Source organism: Cyprinus carpio, chromosome B8 (assembly GCF_018340385.1).
Source record: "Cyprinus carpio isolate SPL01 chromosome B8, ASM1834038v1, whole genome shotgun sequence".
Classification (NCBI taxonomy): Eukaryota; Metazoa; Chordata; class Actinopteri; order Cypriniformes; family Cyprinidae; genus Cyprinus; species Cyprinus carpio.
Window position 1 is genome coordinate 27,286,597 of NC_056604.1, and position 13,008 is coordinate 27,299,604.

The 13,008-nt window shown below is 33.9% G+C and overlaps 2 protein-coding genes across 4 annotated transcripts in view; one reads left to right on the forward strand and one right to left on the reverse strand.

The window, feature by feature from the left end:
* Window positions 1–235: 235 nt before the first annotated feature.
* On the reverse strand, window positions 236–8,289 carry ogg1 (8-oxoguanine DNA glycosylase). Of its 3 annotated transcripts, none has more exons than XM_042730354.1 (8): window positions 7,934–8,289; window positions 7,646–7,798; window positions 5,797–6,152; window positions 3,230–3,409; window positions 1,613–1,791; window positions 1,177–1,324; window positions 989–1,038; window positions 236–872 (listed from the first exon to the last, which is right to left on the reverse strand). In XM_042730354.1, exons 2-8 carry the CDS (start codon window positions 7,753–7,755, stop codon window positions 708–710), a joined length of 1,188 nt encoding a protein of 395 aa, XP_042586288.1. In that variant the 5' UTR covers window positions 7,756–7,798; window positions 7,934–8,289; the 3' UTR covers window positions 236–707. The 3 variants fall into 3 exon arrangements, with proteins under 3 accessions (XP_042586288.1, XP_042586287.1, XP_042586289.1); XM_042730353.1 differs by having other exon boundaries at window positions 7,646–7,801; XM_042730355.1 differs by having other exon boundaries at window positions 7,646–7,801; window positions 8,176–8,283.
* A 1,341-nt stretch (window positions 8,290–9,630) lies between these two features.
* LOC109063365 (glutamine--tRNA ligase-like) overlaps window positions 9,631–13,008 on the forward strand; it is a 34,402-nt gene continuing 31,024 nt past the window's right edge. The window contains exons 1-3 of the mRNA XM_042730356.1: window positions 9,631–9,808; window positions 9,976–10,126; window positions 10,852–10,961. Of these exons, the coding sequence (XP_042586290.1) occupies window positions 9,698–9,808; window positions 9,976–10,126; window positions 10,852–10,961 (372 nt within the window). The 5' untranslated portion in view covers window positions 9,631–9,697. The remainder of the gene's footprint in view (window positions 9,809–9,975; window positions 10,127–10,851; window positions 10,962–13,008) is intronic.

The window sequence follows — 13,008 nt, forward strand, 5'->3', positions numbered from 1 at the left end:
TATATATATATAATATATATATATATATATATATATATATATATATATATATATATACTTATGTAAGTATCAACCGCTCACCCCTCGAAACAGTAACAGACAGTCACATGGCCAAAATTAATAGAAGAGGGAAACGTTTTGGGGCCCAGAACTGAAAAATACAAAGGAAAAATTAAAAACAGTGCATTAAAATGAAGAAAGCAATGGCCAAATGAATAAACAGAGATTTGTAAGCTTAAGTCAATCAACATTTATTTTTGTCTCTGTTGCTCAGAAAAGTCGTAGTATGTTTCTGTAGGAGCATTCAATTTACAATCAAGAGAAACTGACAAGATTGTTAACAGGGATCTATACCACTCACCGAAAATCACCATTTTGAATTCAAAATAGGTCATTTGTGTGATTCATGTAGATCCCATGAGACTCTGAAAACTATGCTACTTCATATTCAAGCACAAAACAGTGCTGAACTTTGAGAAAAGGTGATTTTTAAAAAATGTTATAATAGTGATTTTATAATTTCTACATATAAATCCAAAAGCAAAACATAAAATAATATATTAAGGAGCTGAAATGGCAAATGAGCCAATGAAAGATGCAATCTACTTAGAAAATAGTAATTAAGAAAAAGGAATTACATAATATAAAAGTAATTTATCCTTTGTCACAAACAAGAAGCCCTTCAGTGTGTTGTGAGTCATATAATCTCATGTTCTCTTTTGCTTTTTGCCTTTTTCTCTTTTCTGTTTTTCCTCACATCTGTCATGTCTTCTCTCCTTTATCTTTTTCTTCAGATCTGTTTTATCATCTTTCAGTTTAGGAATCTCTTCTTTCAGCTTCTGAAACCTCTTTAGATCAGCACAGAAAAGTACCTGAGCCCGGAAAAGACAAAATGAATAAATAATTCTGTAATAATAATAATAATAAATACCATAATATTAATAATAATAATAATAATATCCAATGAATTATGTGCAGTATTATTTACAGAGTGTGCCCAGCCTGCATAGGGACCCCAGAGTTTTCTAAAGAAGTCACCTGCAAAAGAGGATTAAAATTTCACATTTACTTTCAAAGTAAAGTAGACTTTTTGTGTGTCAGTCCAAAGCTCAAAGGCATAAATGCTAGGCTGTTGTGGGTGGTTTCCAGGGCAGGGTATCTTTTTTGGGTACTAACCAATCTCTTTGTAGACTCTATCAGTCAAAGTCTTCTGACTGCTCCCACCAGCAAAGCTGTAGTCTCGTTTGGCTATTTGCCACACATGTGTGTCCACAGGAAGAGCCTCAAACTTATCCAGGGACATCAGACATACACAGTCAGCCACCTGATCCCCAGCAAACATAGATTTCACAAATGTAAGACAATTATGATAAATGTATGCTAATAATAGCTAAAATAGGCAGTCTAAAACAGACTAAAATAAGAATAAAATATATCTTGGGAAGGGGAGTATGCATTAAAAGGGCATATGCCAAAAGCATACTCTATGCAAGTATACAAACAAAAAAGTGTTGCACTGCATTGTACAGAAAGTTGAAAGAGAAAATCCTCCAAGTTCTATTTATGTACTTGCACATTTTTATGCATAAATGTAGATTGAATAAATAATTACTTTGAGACCAACTCCAGGAAGAGCTCTCAGTGCATCTCTGGCCTGCAGGTACGGGGTGCTGCGGAGCAACTGGAGCCAGTCAGGGTCGTGAGAGTTCACAATGATTTGAGAGCTCTGCTGCAGGAAACGAGCACGGTAGCCAAAACCCAAATCACGCAAACGCATCTCCACACTAGGATCTGTCACATATATACAAACATTCAAATATTAAACATTAAGTGCTTTTATAATTTTGGATTATGATGCATCAATGATTTTGAGAAACATTTATTCAGCAGCCAAATATTTTTGTATAATGATAGTAAACTGTAAATATCATGATGTTCCAAATCCGTAATACTTCAATTTATCTTCTAAACACAAAGATACTATTTATGAAATCTTAAAGGTATATGTCCCACCACTGAATACCCATTCTCATAAAACTTTTAAACTTCAAAAAGTGAATATAACTTACATACAACCTATATCTATATGAAACAGTCATATGGAAGAAAAGTCTTCCGAGAGACATCATAGTGTTGAAAAGATTTTATGATGACATGATGAACAGATTTAACATCAGCTTTTATTAATAACATACATGACGCTCAAGAACAAACCTCACTGGTTTTTTCAGAAGCTCAAATGTGCTTGCACAACATGTGAGAACAAATCTCATAGTTCTTACACATAAAGCAAGCAAAGTTTTGGGTGAATGGACAATGGAGGGACAAATATTTTCCAGATTCTATTACGATATCTTCTTTTGTGTTACAAAGATTGAACACAAGCCTCATGAATTTGAAATGCATGAGTGTGAGTACATTTTAAATTCAATTTTTTTAGGATGAGCTAATTTAAATTTAAATATTTAATATTTCAAATGTATTCAATTATTTTTATTTAGTAAGTACCAAAGTCAGAAAATTGACCAGTGCTTGTGGCAAAATGCTACTAAAAGTGGTAAAAATATTGCTGATATTTAAAATATAGGGCCCAAAACAGACTCCCATAGTACATTTTTATTTTTTACCTAACATTTAATATGCATTTTATTCAATTGTAGGCTCAATGGACCACTTGTACTGAGCTTCATGATGTAATTATGAATTTAAATAAAATGGCTTGCCTATTTCTGGTTATTTGAAATTGATTAAATGATAGTTAGGAAGAAGATTTTACAGTCTACATTTTCAGAAGCAGAAAATGATATATTCTAAATATTACTGTGTACATTATCTTTAAAATACAGAGGTTTACTTTTTTTTTTTAAAGCTGTACTTCAGCCAAACTAGTACTAAGAAAGCAATGGCTGGTAAACACTGTAACTGTATTACCTTGAACCTAAAATCACAGAAGATTAAGGGTGTTGTACCAGCTCTCTTTAAATAAAACAATATACATGTGTGAGAGGAAAGATGTGACGGACTTATGCACCAGCCCTTCACATATTTTTATAATACTGATGTTTGAATCACTCTATTGTGTATTTGTGTCATTACTTATACCTATATGTTAAAATGCAATGCGTTTTTCTTTATGATTATATACAAAAGTAGTAGAATTGCCAAGGATAATTAGCAGTATTGAACTTAAACATTTGCTACTACGTTCTATGAGTGCTAGTATAGCTACCTGTAAGAGCATGCAGAGGGGGGAAATCATGATAGGCCACGTCATCAAGCTTGCAGAGGAGAGTCCCAAGTGTCTGACACAGTCTGTCAACCATGCCCTGAATCCGCGAGATGTGATTATTCGAGCTACAGATGAATGAGAAAAGACACTCCACAGGATCTTGACGCAACAAACGCACTCCTGAGATGTTCAAACAGACAGATGCAGAAAAAAAGGTGTTTTGTAATAAGGACCACTGTTAAAAAAAACCTTTATTCTACAATGTTAAAGGTGAACTTAGTATATTTTGGATTATGTTGCACATGCAAATGTGTCTATTGTCTTGGATGTACTGTATATTGACACCTAGCAATGCTAATGCAGCCTCATGCAGAAGCGAATATTTTCAGTTACAGGTTTTACTGTAATGTAGATATGCACTCAGCCATGATTAATCTGTTTTCTCGAAAGTATATTCCATTGGATCTACATTTTCCAAAATTATTATTCAGTTATATATGTGCAAATCTTCTTTTAATGAGAAAAAAAATGCACCTGGTGCAGCTTAAAAGGAGAAAATCATGTGTTATCTCACAAATATGATTTTGAAAACATACAGAGACCAGGGGGTGTCAAAGTGCTGGGCTAGATGAAGTATTAATAGTATGGGTTCCCAATACATCTCTGTACACATACAGGTACATATCAAAAAATTTGAATTTCATGGAAAAAGTATTTATTTTCTGTAATTTAATTTAAAAAAAGCAAACTTTCTTATATTTTAGATTCATTGCACACAAACTGAAATATTTAAAGAGTTTTTTTGTTTTTAATTCTGATGGTTACGCCTAACAGCTTAGAAAAATTACAAATTCAGTATCTCAAAAAAATTTAATATTAAATTTTGAGCTTGATTAGTTAGATTAATTTGGAGTATAAATACTGGGTACCTCCTGGGCAAGTTTAGAACATGCAACCACAATTATGGGAAAGACTACTGACTTGACAGTTGTCCAGAAGACGATCATCGACACCCTCCACAAGGAGGTTATGTCACAGAAGGTCACTGCTGAAAGGGCTGGCTGTTCACAGAGTGCTGTATCGAAATATATTCATAGAAAGTTGACTGGAAGGAAAAGCATTGTAGGAAAAGGTGCACAAGCAACAGGGATGACCAGAGCCTTGGGAAGATTGTCAGGAAAAGCCAATTCAAGAACTTGGGAGAGATTCACAAGGAGTGGACTGAAGCCAGAGTCACCGCATCAAGAGTCACCACGCTCAGACGTCTTCAGGAAATGGGCTACAGCTGTCACATTCCTAGAACCAAGCCACTCCTGAACCAGAAAAAAACATAAAAAGCATCTCCCCCGGGGTAAGGAGAAAAGAACTGGACTGTTGCTCAGTGGTCCACAGTCCTCCTTTCAGATGAAAGTAAATTTTGCATTTCATTTGGAAATCAAGGTCTGGAGTCTGGAGGAAGACTGGAGAGGCACAGAATCCAAAAGCTTGAAGTCCAGTGTGAAGTTTCCGAAGTCCGTGATGATTTGGGGTGCCGCGATGTCTGCTGGTGTTGGTTTATTGTGTTTTATCAAGTCCAAAGTCAATGCAGCCATCTACCAGGAGGAGCACTTTATGCTTCCATCTGCTGACAAGCTTTATGGAGATGCTGATTTCATTTTTGCAGCAGGACATTTGTACCTACCCACAATGCCAAAACCAATTCCAAGTGATTTGCTGACCATGATATTACTGTGCTTGATTGGCCAGCCAACTCACCTGACCTGAACCTCACAGAGAATCTATGGGGTATTGTGAAGAGGAAGATAAGTTACATCTGAAAAACAATACAGAGGAGCTGAAGGCCGCTATCAAAGCAATCTGGGCTTCAATAATGCCTCAGCAGTGCCAAAGGCTGATCACCTTCATGCCACGCCGCACTGAAGCAGTAATTTGTGCAAAAGGAGCCCCAACTAAGTATTGAGTGCATAATTAAACCTACTTTGGAGATCTTGAACATTTCTGTTTTGTAAATCTTTTTTTGATTGATCTTTGAGAAAATATTCAAATGTTTTGAGATACTGAATTTTTAATTTTGCTATAAGTTGAAAGCTGTAAGTGTAACCATCAGAATGAAAACAAAAAACTCTGTTTATTATATTTCAGTTTGTGTGCAATGAATCTAGAATATACGAAAGTTTGCTTTTTTAAATTAAATTACAAAAAATAAAGACCTTTTCCATGATATTCTAATTTTTTGATATATACCTGTATATCAAGCAATAAAACATTTTGGGCAAATGTACATATTTTTTCAATTATTTTACTTAATCAAAAGTCAACCTAAAGTCAATATTTTGCCTAAACGAGGAAAGAGGAAAAAGGCAAATACATTTTTCTACAGCATGTTTTACTCTTACCAAGGGTGTCAACATTATAAGAAAGCAAAATATATGCTTTCAATTGTATGGAAACACCATGAACATTCAGGCAAACACTGCATTTGTGTTCAGTGGAAAATCATATGACATGAGAAAATTATTAACAAATTTTCCTTTTTGGGGAAACTATTCCTTTAATGAGACATGTACCTGTGAAGATGTCTGCTGTATGTTTGAAGTGTGGATCCACAGTGCTCCAGTCCCTGTAGAGATCCCCTAATTTAACACCTAACTGGAAATACTCCCTCAGATGTTCCTCCTCTTTGTTGTCAGGCTCTGACATCATGGTGCAAAATCCCACCTCTTCCTGCTTCATGTCAGTCTTTCTTTTTGACATCTTCCCCAATAACTGCTCCTCCTCTTCCACCTTCCATTTCTGTCTGTTTTCTGTTGGATTTATTTGATGACTGTAAACATAGTACCATAAAGTATCCTCTGTTTGAGTTAGTGTCCACACTTTTCCTCGCATTACTCCCGTCCAGTGACCATCTCCAGTCTCACGCCATCTAAAAGGATGGGCAATATAGTCATTCTGTATTATGGAAAACTAAACACAGACGTTTATATGCATTATCAAAAACACAGCTTGTTTAATTGTAAGGCTTTGTTCAGAATGGAATACTAGTTTACTAATTACACAATACTACACAGTGCCACTGTATTGTACGCTGCTTGACCCTGTGCAAATTGATACACTCGCAAATAGAATCCAAGACATAACTGTCTGGATGTCACAAAACTTCTTACAACTCAACCAAGATAAAGCTGAAGTTTTAATTATTGGATCAAAAGCGCAGAGAGAGAAATTGACCCCTTAACTAAATATACTCAGATTAAACCCAAGACATGTGGCAAAAAACTTAGGAGTTGTCTTTGATTCTGATTTTAACTTAAAAGCTAATGTACGTAATGTTACCAAAACAGCATTTTATCATCTGAAGAACATTGCAAAAGTAAGACCATTTCTTTCTCTGAGCAACACAGAAAAATGCATGCATGCATTTATAACTAAAATACTGCTGCTCGAATATTGACAAAAAACAAAAAGAGAGATCATATTACACCAGTATTAAAGTCATTACACTGGTTACCTGTTAGTTGTCGTATTGATTTAAAAAATATTTTATTAGTTTATAAGGCACGGACTTGCTCCAGACTATCTTTCAAAAATGCTTACAGTATATAAACCTAGAAGGACTCTTAGAACCTCTGATTCTTTTCTTTTAACTGTACCTCATAGCAGAACTAAAAAATTAGTTTATGCTGCTTTTAGCCATTATGCTCCTCGCCTCTGGAACAACCTTCCAGAGAGGATAAGATGTGCTGAAAACATTAATAGTTTTAAATCTAAATTAAAAACATATCTTTTTAGTCTGGCCTTTCTGTAAAGACTTATAAAACCTCTGTATATTTCATGTTTTGTTTTGCCTCATTTTTAATGTTTTATTTTATATTTTAATCTTTATAAACTTCATTCTTATTCATGTATTTTACTGGGTCTATTTTATTTTTGTTTTAATTCAGTTTAGTTTCATTTTTATTAATTGCTGTATCATTTTGGTTCCCTCATGTCTGTAAATCACTTTGAATTGCATTAAATTGTTTAGAAAAGTGCTACAGTATATAAATAAAATTTGCTTGCTTGCTGCTTACTGCTTATTTTTATTTTTTTTAATACTGCCCATATTTTTTTATCAGTATATTAGTATTCAGCAGCTTGGTGGGAGTGTTGTTAATTATATCATACATGAGGAGGTGGACCAGTGATTTACACACAGACATCTTAAAGGTACAGTATCGAAAACAGCCTGTTTCATTTTGAGGCTGTTTTCGAGAAAGTGTCAAATTTAAATTATGATTGACTTTGGAGTAAGAAACAATGACTGAAATTATAAATGGACACCAGGGAATTAATAAAATGCTACAAAAACATAAAATGCGACCCCTATAAAGAAAGTTTCTGTTGAAGACAGCAATGAAACAGTAATATATAGTTTACCGGAACGTCTGACCACATCCCAGAGTGAGATCCAGCCGAAGCTCTGACCGGGGACATGACAGTGACCGCCATGCCTTACAACCCGCAGAGAGCAGAGCATGCTGGGACATTATGTAGCTCTGTTCCTTTCACAGTCAGGACCAATCAAGTTAGCTACTGTGATAACAAAAATACATTAAAGGAAAGAATAACATAAACTAAAACAGATTAAAATGCATGCTATGAAAACACACACAAATCTATGGTTACAATTAAGAAAAGTTAAAATAGATAAGGTCTGTAGCTTACAAAGAGACACAGATGAGACAGACTATGCCAGTATACTTAATATATCTTCGTGCTTGTACAAAAGTATTTTGTAATCCATTGGGTTGTTGCTAGCTAATGTGCAACTTAATGCACATTCTTCCAAGGGACGCTCGACGGCTCAAAAAGAGAAATCCCCCATCAAGGTGCATTCAAATCGCAGTTTGTTTTTATACCAGATGTTTTATTATTTCATATTGGAATTTGCTCAATAAATTAGTTACATCTAATGATCCAAAGGATTGGCATCTGAGATACAAATCGAAACCGTCTAGTAAATGACGGTGGATGGTCCGTCGCTCTTCTGCTGCTTCTTCTTATGAGATCTGCGGCAGACTACACACATCAAAGTATTGCTGCCCTCCTCAGTTTATTTGAAGAACTCCTCTTAGTGAATTACATAAAGTCCATTTTGGTGTAAAAATGTTAATAGTGTAATATAGTGTGTGTGTGTGTGTGTGTGTGTGTGTGTGTGTGTGTGTGTGTGTGTGTGTGTGTGTGTGTGTGTGTGTGTGTGTGTGTGTGTATAAAATCGATTCTTAATACTAAGGACTATGAAACAAAAGTGTTTATTTGAAAAAAAACAGATAACTCCTGTTTGTTAACATGAATGTTATCATGTTTTTGTGTTAGTTATCTGTTTTTTAGTTATAATAATATAATATTTTAAACTAATGAAAATAACCCAACTGCAGTTTGATTGATATGAATTGGAATGCACAATGAAAAACGTTTTTTTAATTATCTGTTATTTTGATTATTTTGTTATTATGAGTCATCTGTTGTTGTTGTTGTTGTTGTTTTTATAATATATAAAACACATCTCTTCCATCTTTATTTGACCCTCTAACTTTTGCACTCACTATTCTAATTCTATTTAAAAAAAAATCTAACTACCTTTCTAATCTTTTTGTATTCTATCTGTTTTCTTTTCATTTATTATACAAGCAAAAAAGACCTCTAACACTAGCTTACTCTATTCTTTTTCTATTCTATCTGTTTTTTCTTTTTATTTATTATATATTTTTAAAAGCCCTTGCTACGTGGACTGCGTTTAAGCTAACTGAGACTTGTTATAGCACTTGTATATCATTGCTCTTTTGTTGTTTTTGATTGCTTCTATTGTCCTCATTTGTAAGTCGCTTTGGATAAAAGCGTCTGCTAAATTTTGTTGTTTTTGATTGCTTCCATTGTCCTCATTTGTAAGTCGCTTTTGTTTATAGTGTATATATAGATATATATATATATGTAGTCCACAGAAAACAAATGAACAGTAAAGAATTAAAATATGACAATTAACTATTTAAATACATAATTAGAGAACCATTAGAGAGAACGTCTTTTTTCGATCTGACAATTCTATTTTAATACAAGCGTTCTAAAAATGTCCTAAAACGTTCCCGGAGTTTAACTGGCCATCAGTAAACGATCCCTGGGTGACTTCCAGTCTTTTTCCACTGTGGTCTTGATCTGTACGTTACACTTAATGTTACATTAGCGAAGCTAAACTGTCCTAGAGGTCCTTTACATAACTTAGTTCAAAACATTGAAAGATATGTATTTATTAACAATGTGTTGCACTTCACGTGGCAATGCTCTGATGCAACTGTGTGTCAACAGAAGCGCACCGATTATTGGTGGAAGGATGTACAAATCTGATTGGATAAATCATGGTTCGCTCCAATCCGAATGCACGCTTGCTGAGGGCCGTGCTCCTGCGGGGCTGGCGTTTGTACAGGAAGCGAAATGGCGGACATGGTGTCTATCTTCATGTCAATTGGCCTTAATGAGCAGAAAGCTAAGGAAACATTAAAAAATGAAGCACTCTCATCAACACTCAAGAAGGCTATCGAACAGGTACATAATTAATTAATACGCATAATAAAGCAGTTGCTGCTGTGCGCTGTCAACCTCACCAGCCTCTCTAGAGAACTCACGTGTCAGTTTCTTTACTCGTTACATTCACATAAAGTATTTGAAAAAGACTTGTAATATTATTGCTGATGTTACTGTTTATTTTTCAGGCTCGAGGGCTGCTGGGGTCCGCTAGCATTGATAAGACTGCAGGCACTATGCTGTATAATATGGTGACACGACTCAAAGACCCCACTCGACTGTCTTTCCTCACAGAATACATCATTACACGAAAGATAAACTCAGAACTGCAGCTGTCAGGTATCTGATTGTCTTTACTCTTCTGTCACAATTTTTTCCTTCAGTGTCTGTAATGTTTTGTGTTCTATATGTACTGTAGAGATCAGTAAAATTAGTTAATAATTTTTTAAAATAAATTTTATGTGATTATCAAAATGATGCATATGTGCATTTCTAATGCATAAATTTTCTAATAAAACTGTTAGTGTTTTGAAGTGATGGTAATATTATTTTATTGCAAGAAAACAAATAACACTTCATTGAAGAAAATAATATAAAATGAAAGTGAAAAAGTAAAAAGACGCCTTAATTAGTACTAAAATTAATCATAATTCTTAAGAAACTTCTTTTTCTTACTGTTATCAATGAGATTAAGAGGTTTTACAATAAGGGCACCCCTCACATAAGTATAAGCCAGTTAAATTCAGCTGTGATTGTGTGACTTTTCAACGCAAAGTTAATGTATTTACGCCGTAATCATGATTGCGGGAAACCGAAAACAAGACATGCAACTGGTTGAAATTAGCGAGATTTATTAGACACTAGATATCAACATAATTTGAAAAGAAAACACAAACATAAATGTGAAGAGAAAACTTTATAAAAGAAGATTAGATTGTCAGAAATATCTGTATCTATCGGCACTAATAAATTAACCACCAGGGACCCTTTGTCATGGTTTAGAGGGCTTCAATAATTTGCATTTCACCACTTGCTGACATTTTTATTTCTGATATTTTTCTCAGCGGCGTTGGACTTTATAAAAAGCCACCCTCAGGAGAATCTGGATCGACTTGAGTTTGAGGCTGCCTGTGGCGTGGGAGTGGTGGTCACACCTGAGCAGATAGAAGATGCGGTAAGGATACTTCATTACCAAGGTTTTTTACATTACATTTATATTTACATTTTAGTCATTTAGCAGGCGCTTTTATCCAAAGCGATTACAAATGAGGACAATGGAAGAAATTAAAATCAACAAAAGAGCAATGATATGCAAGTGCTATAAGAAGTCTCAGTTAACTTAATGCAGTACACGTATCAAGGTTTTTTAAATCGTATAATAATTAAAAAGAAAATGAAAAAAATGTAATAAAATAAAAAGATAGAATAAGTAAAGAATAGAGCAAGCTAGTGTTAGAGGCATTTTTTGCTTTTGTTAATTGTATAATAAATAAAAAAGAAAACAAATAGAATACTGAAAGATTTTTGAGGTGTGAGTGCAGACGTGTAGGAGATATGTCAATCAAAAACTGAACACTTCTACTTATTTTTAATATTACTAATTTCAGAATGTTATTATTTTGGGATTCTTTTAAAAAGTTCCTATGTATGCTGGACATTTGTTGAATGCTTTTCCTTTGCTGTCTGCTACAGCTCATTAGCGTTTCACCTTTTTTTTTTAAATAGTTTATGATGATAATGAGAAATACCAGTTTCATCTGAATGACGTATCTTTGTTCTCATATTTATTTTTAATTGTTTATATAGTGGCCAAGGATTAAAATGGCAATGGGCGTAACTAGTTACTAAGTAATTAGTTACTGTAATTTAATTACTTTTCCCTTGAAAAAATAAAGTAAGGGATTACTCTTCTTTCTTCTGTAATTTAATTAGTTAGTTACTTATGTAATTGAACTTAATACTGTGTATAGACAATATTCAGAATCAGAATCAGAATGAGCTTTATTGCCAGGTATGTTTACACATACGAGGAATTTGTTTTCGTGACAGAAGCTCCGCAGTGCAACAGAATGACAGCGACAGAACAAAAAACACACAATAAAAGAATAAAAAATACAAAAAATACAAATAAGTAGGTAAGGAATGACAATATACAAATTGACAATTGTATGGCAGATATATTACAGTGTGCAATTATGTATTTACAGGTATATTATGTGCAAAAAAAAATGTAAGTGTACACTAAGTATGTGTGTTAGATAAATAAGTGTATGTGTCTGTAAATATAAATAGTGTAATGTGTTCCACAGTTATTATCAAGTGTTCATTAGATGGATTGCCTGGGGGAAGAAACATTTACATTTACATTTACATTTAATAATTTAGCAGACGCTTTTATCCAAAGCGACTTACAAATGAGAAACTGTTCCTGTGTCTGGTCGTTCTGGTGTTTGTATTGTATATTTATATACAATACAATACAATATTACGGAAGTTCTAAGCGGCCATGCATTATAATTTTTTTTCTTTTTGTTTTCTCGTTATAACGACTTAATTTTCTCGTTATCTCGACATAACGAAGGTCGTTTTCCCCCCCCCCCCCTCGTTATAACGACTTAATTTTCTCGTTATCTCAACATAACGAAGTTCGTTTTCTCGTTATAACGACTTAATTTTTCTCGTTATCTCGACATAACGAAGTTCGTTTTCTCGTTATAACGATTTAATTTTCCTCTAAGAATTTACAAAACTGCGCCAGCAGGTGGCACTATAGACCTGAATATAACTGATGGGGGGTTGTGTATACTATCCACTTTACTGTACGCGGACCTTCCTCGTGATCGCTATAATTTGTGCAGTCTTGTTTATTACTGACATTTAATTAATTCATAAATGTTTAAATGCTTGAATCAATATGAATATTTTGTGTATTAAGTTCCTGCTAGATGCATGAGTTTTCACCAACGCATTCTGTTTCATCAATAACTGCTTATCAAAACCAAGGTTGACATCACTGTATTCTGTTTGCACCAATATATATTATATTTGTGCTTCTTTTAGGCTCATGATTAATTTAAATTTAATTTTAATTTAATGATTAGGTAGTTAATAAGCGGAGATGTTCTGTTTATCAACAGTAGGACGGGATTTAACGATGTAGGCTGATGTGCTTCTTTTCCTTATTACTAATCTTTATTGTTAACCATATTGATGAGAAATGT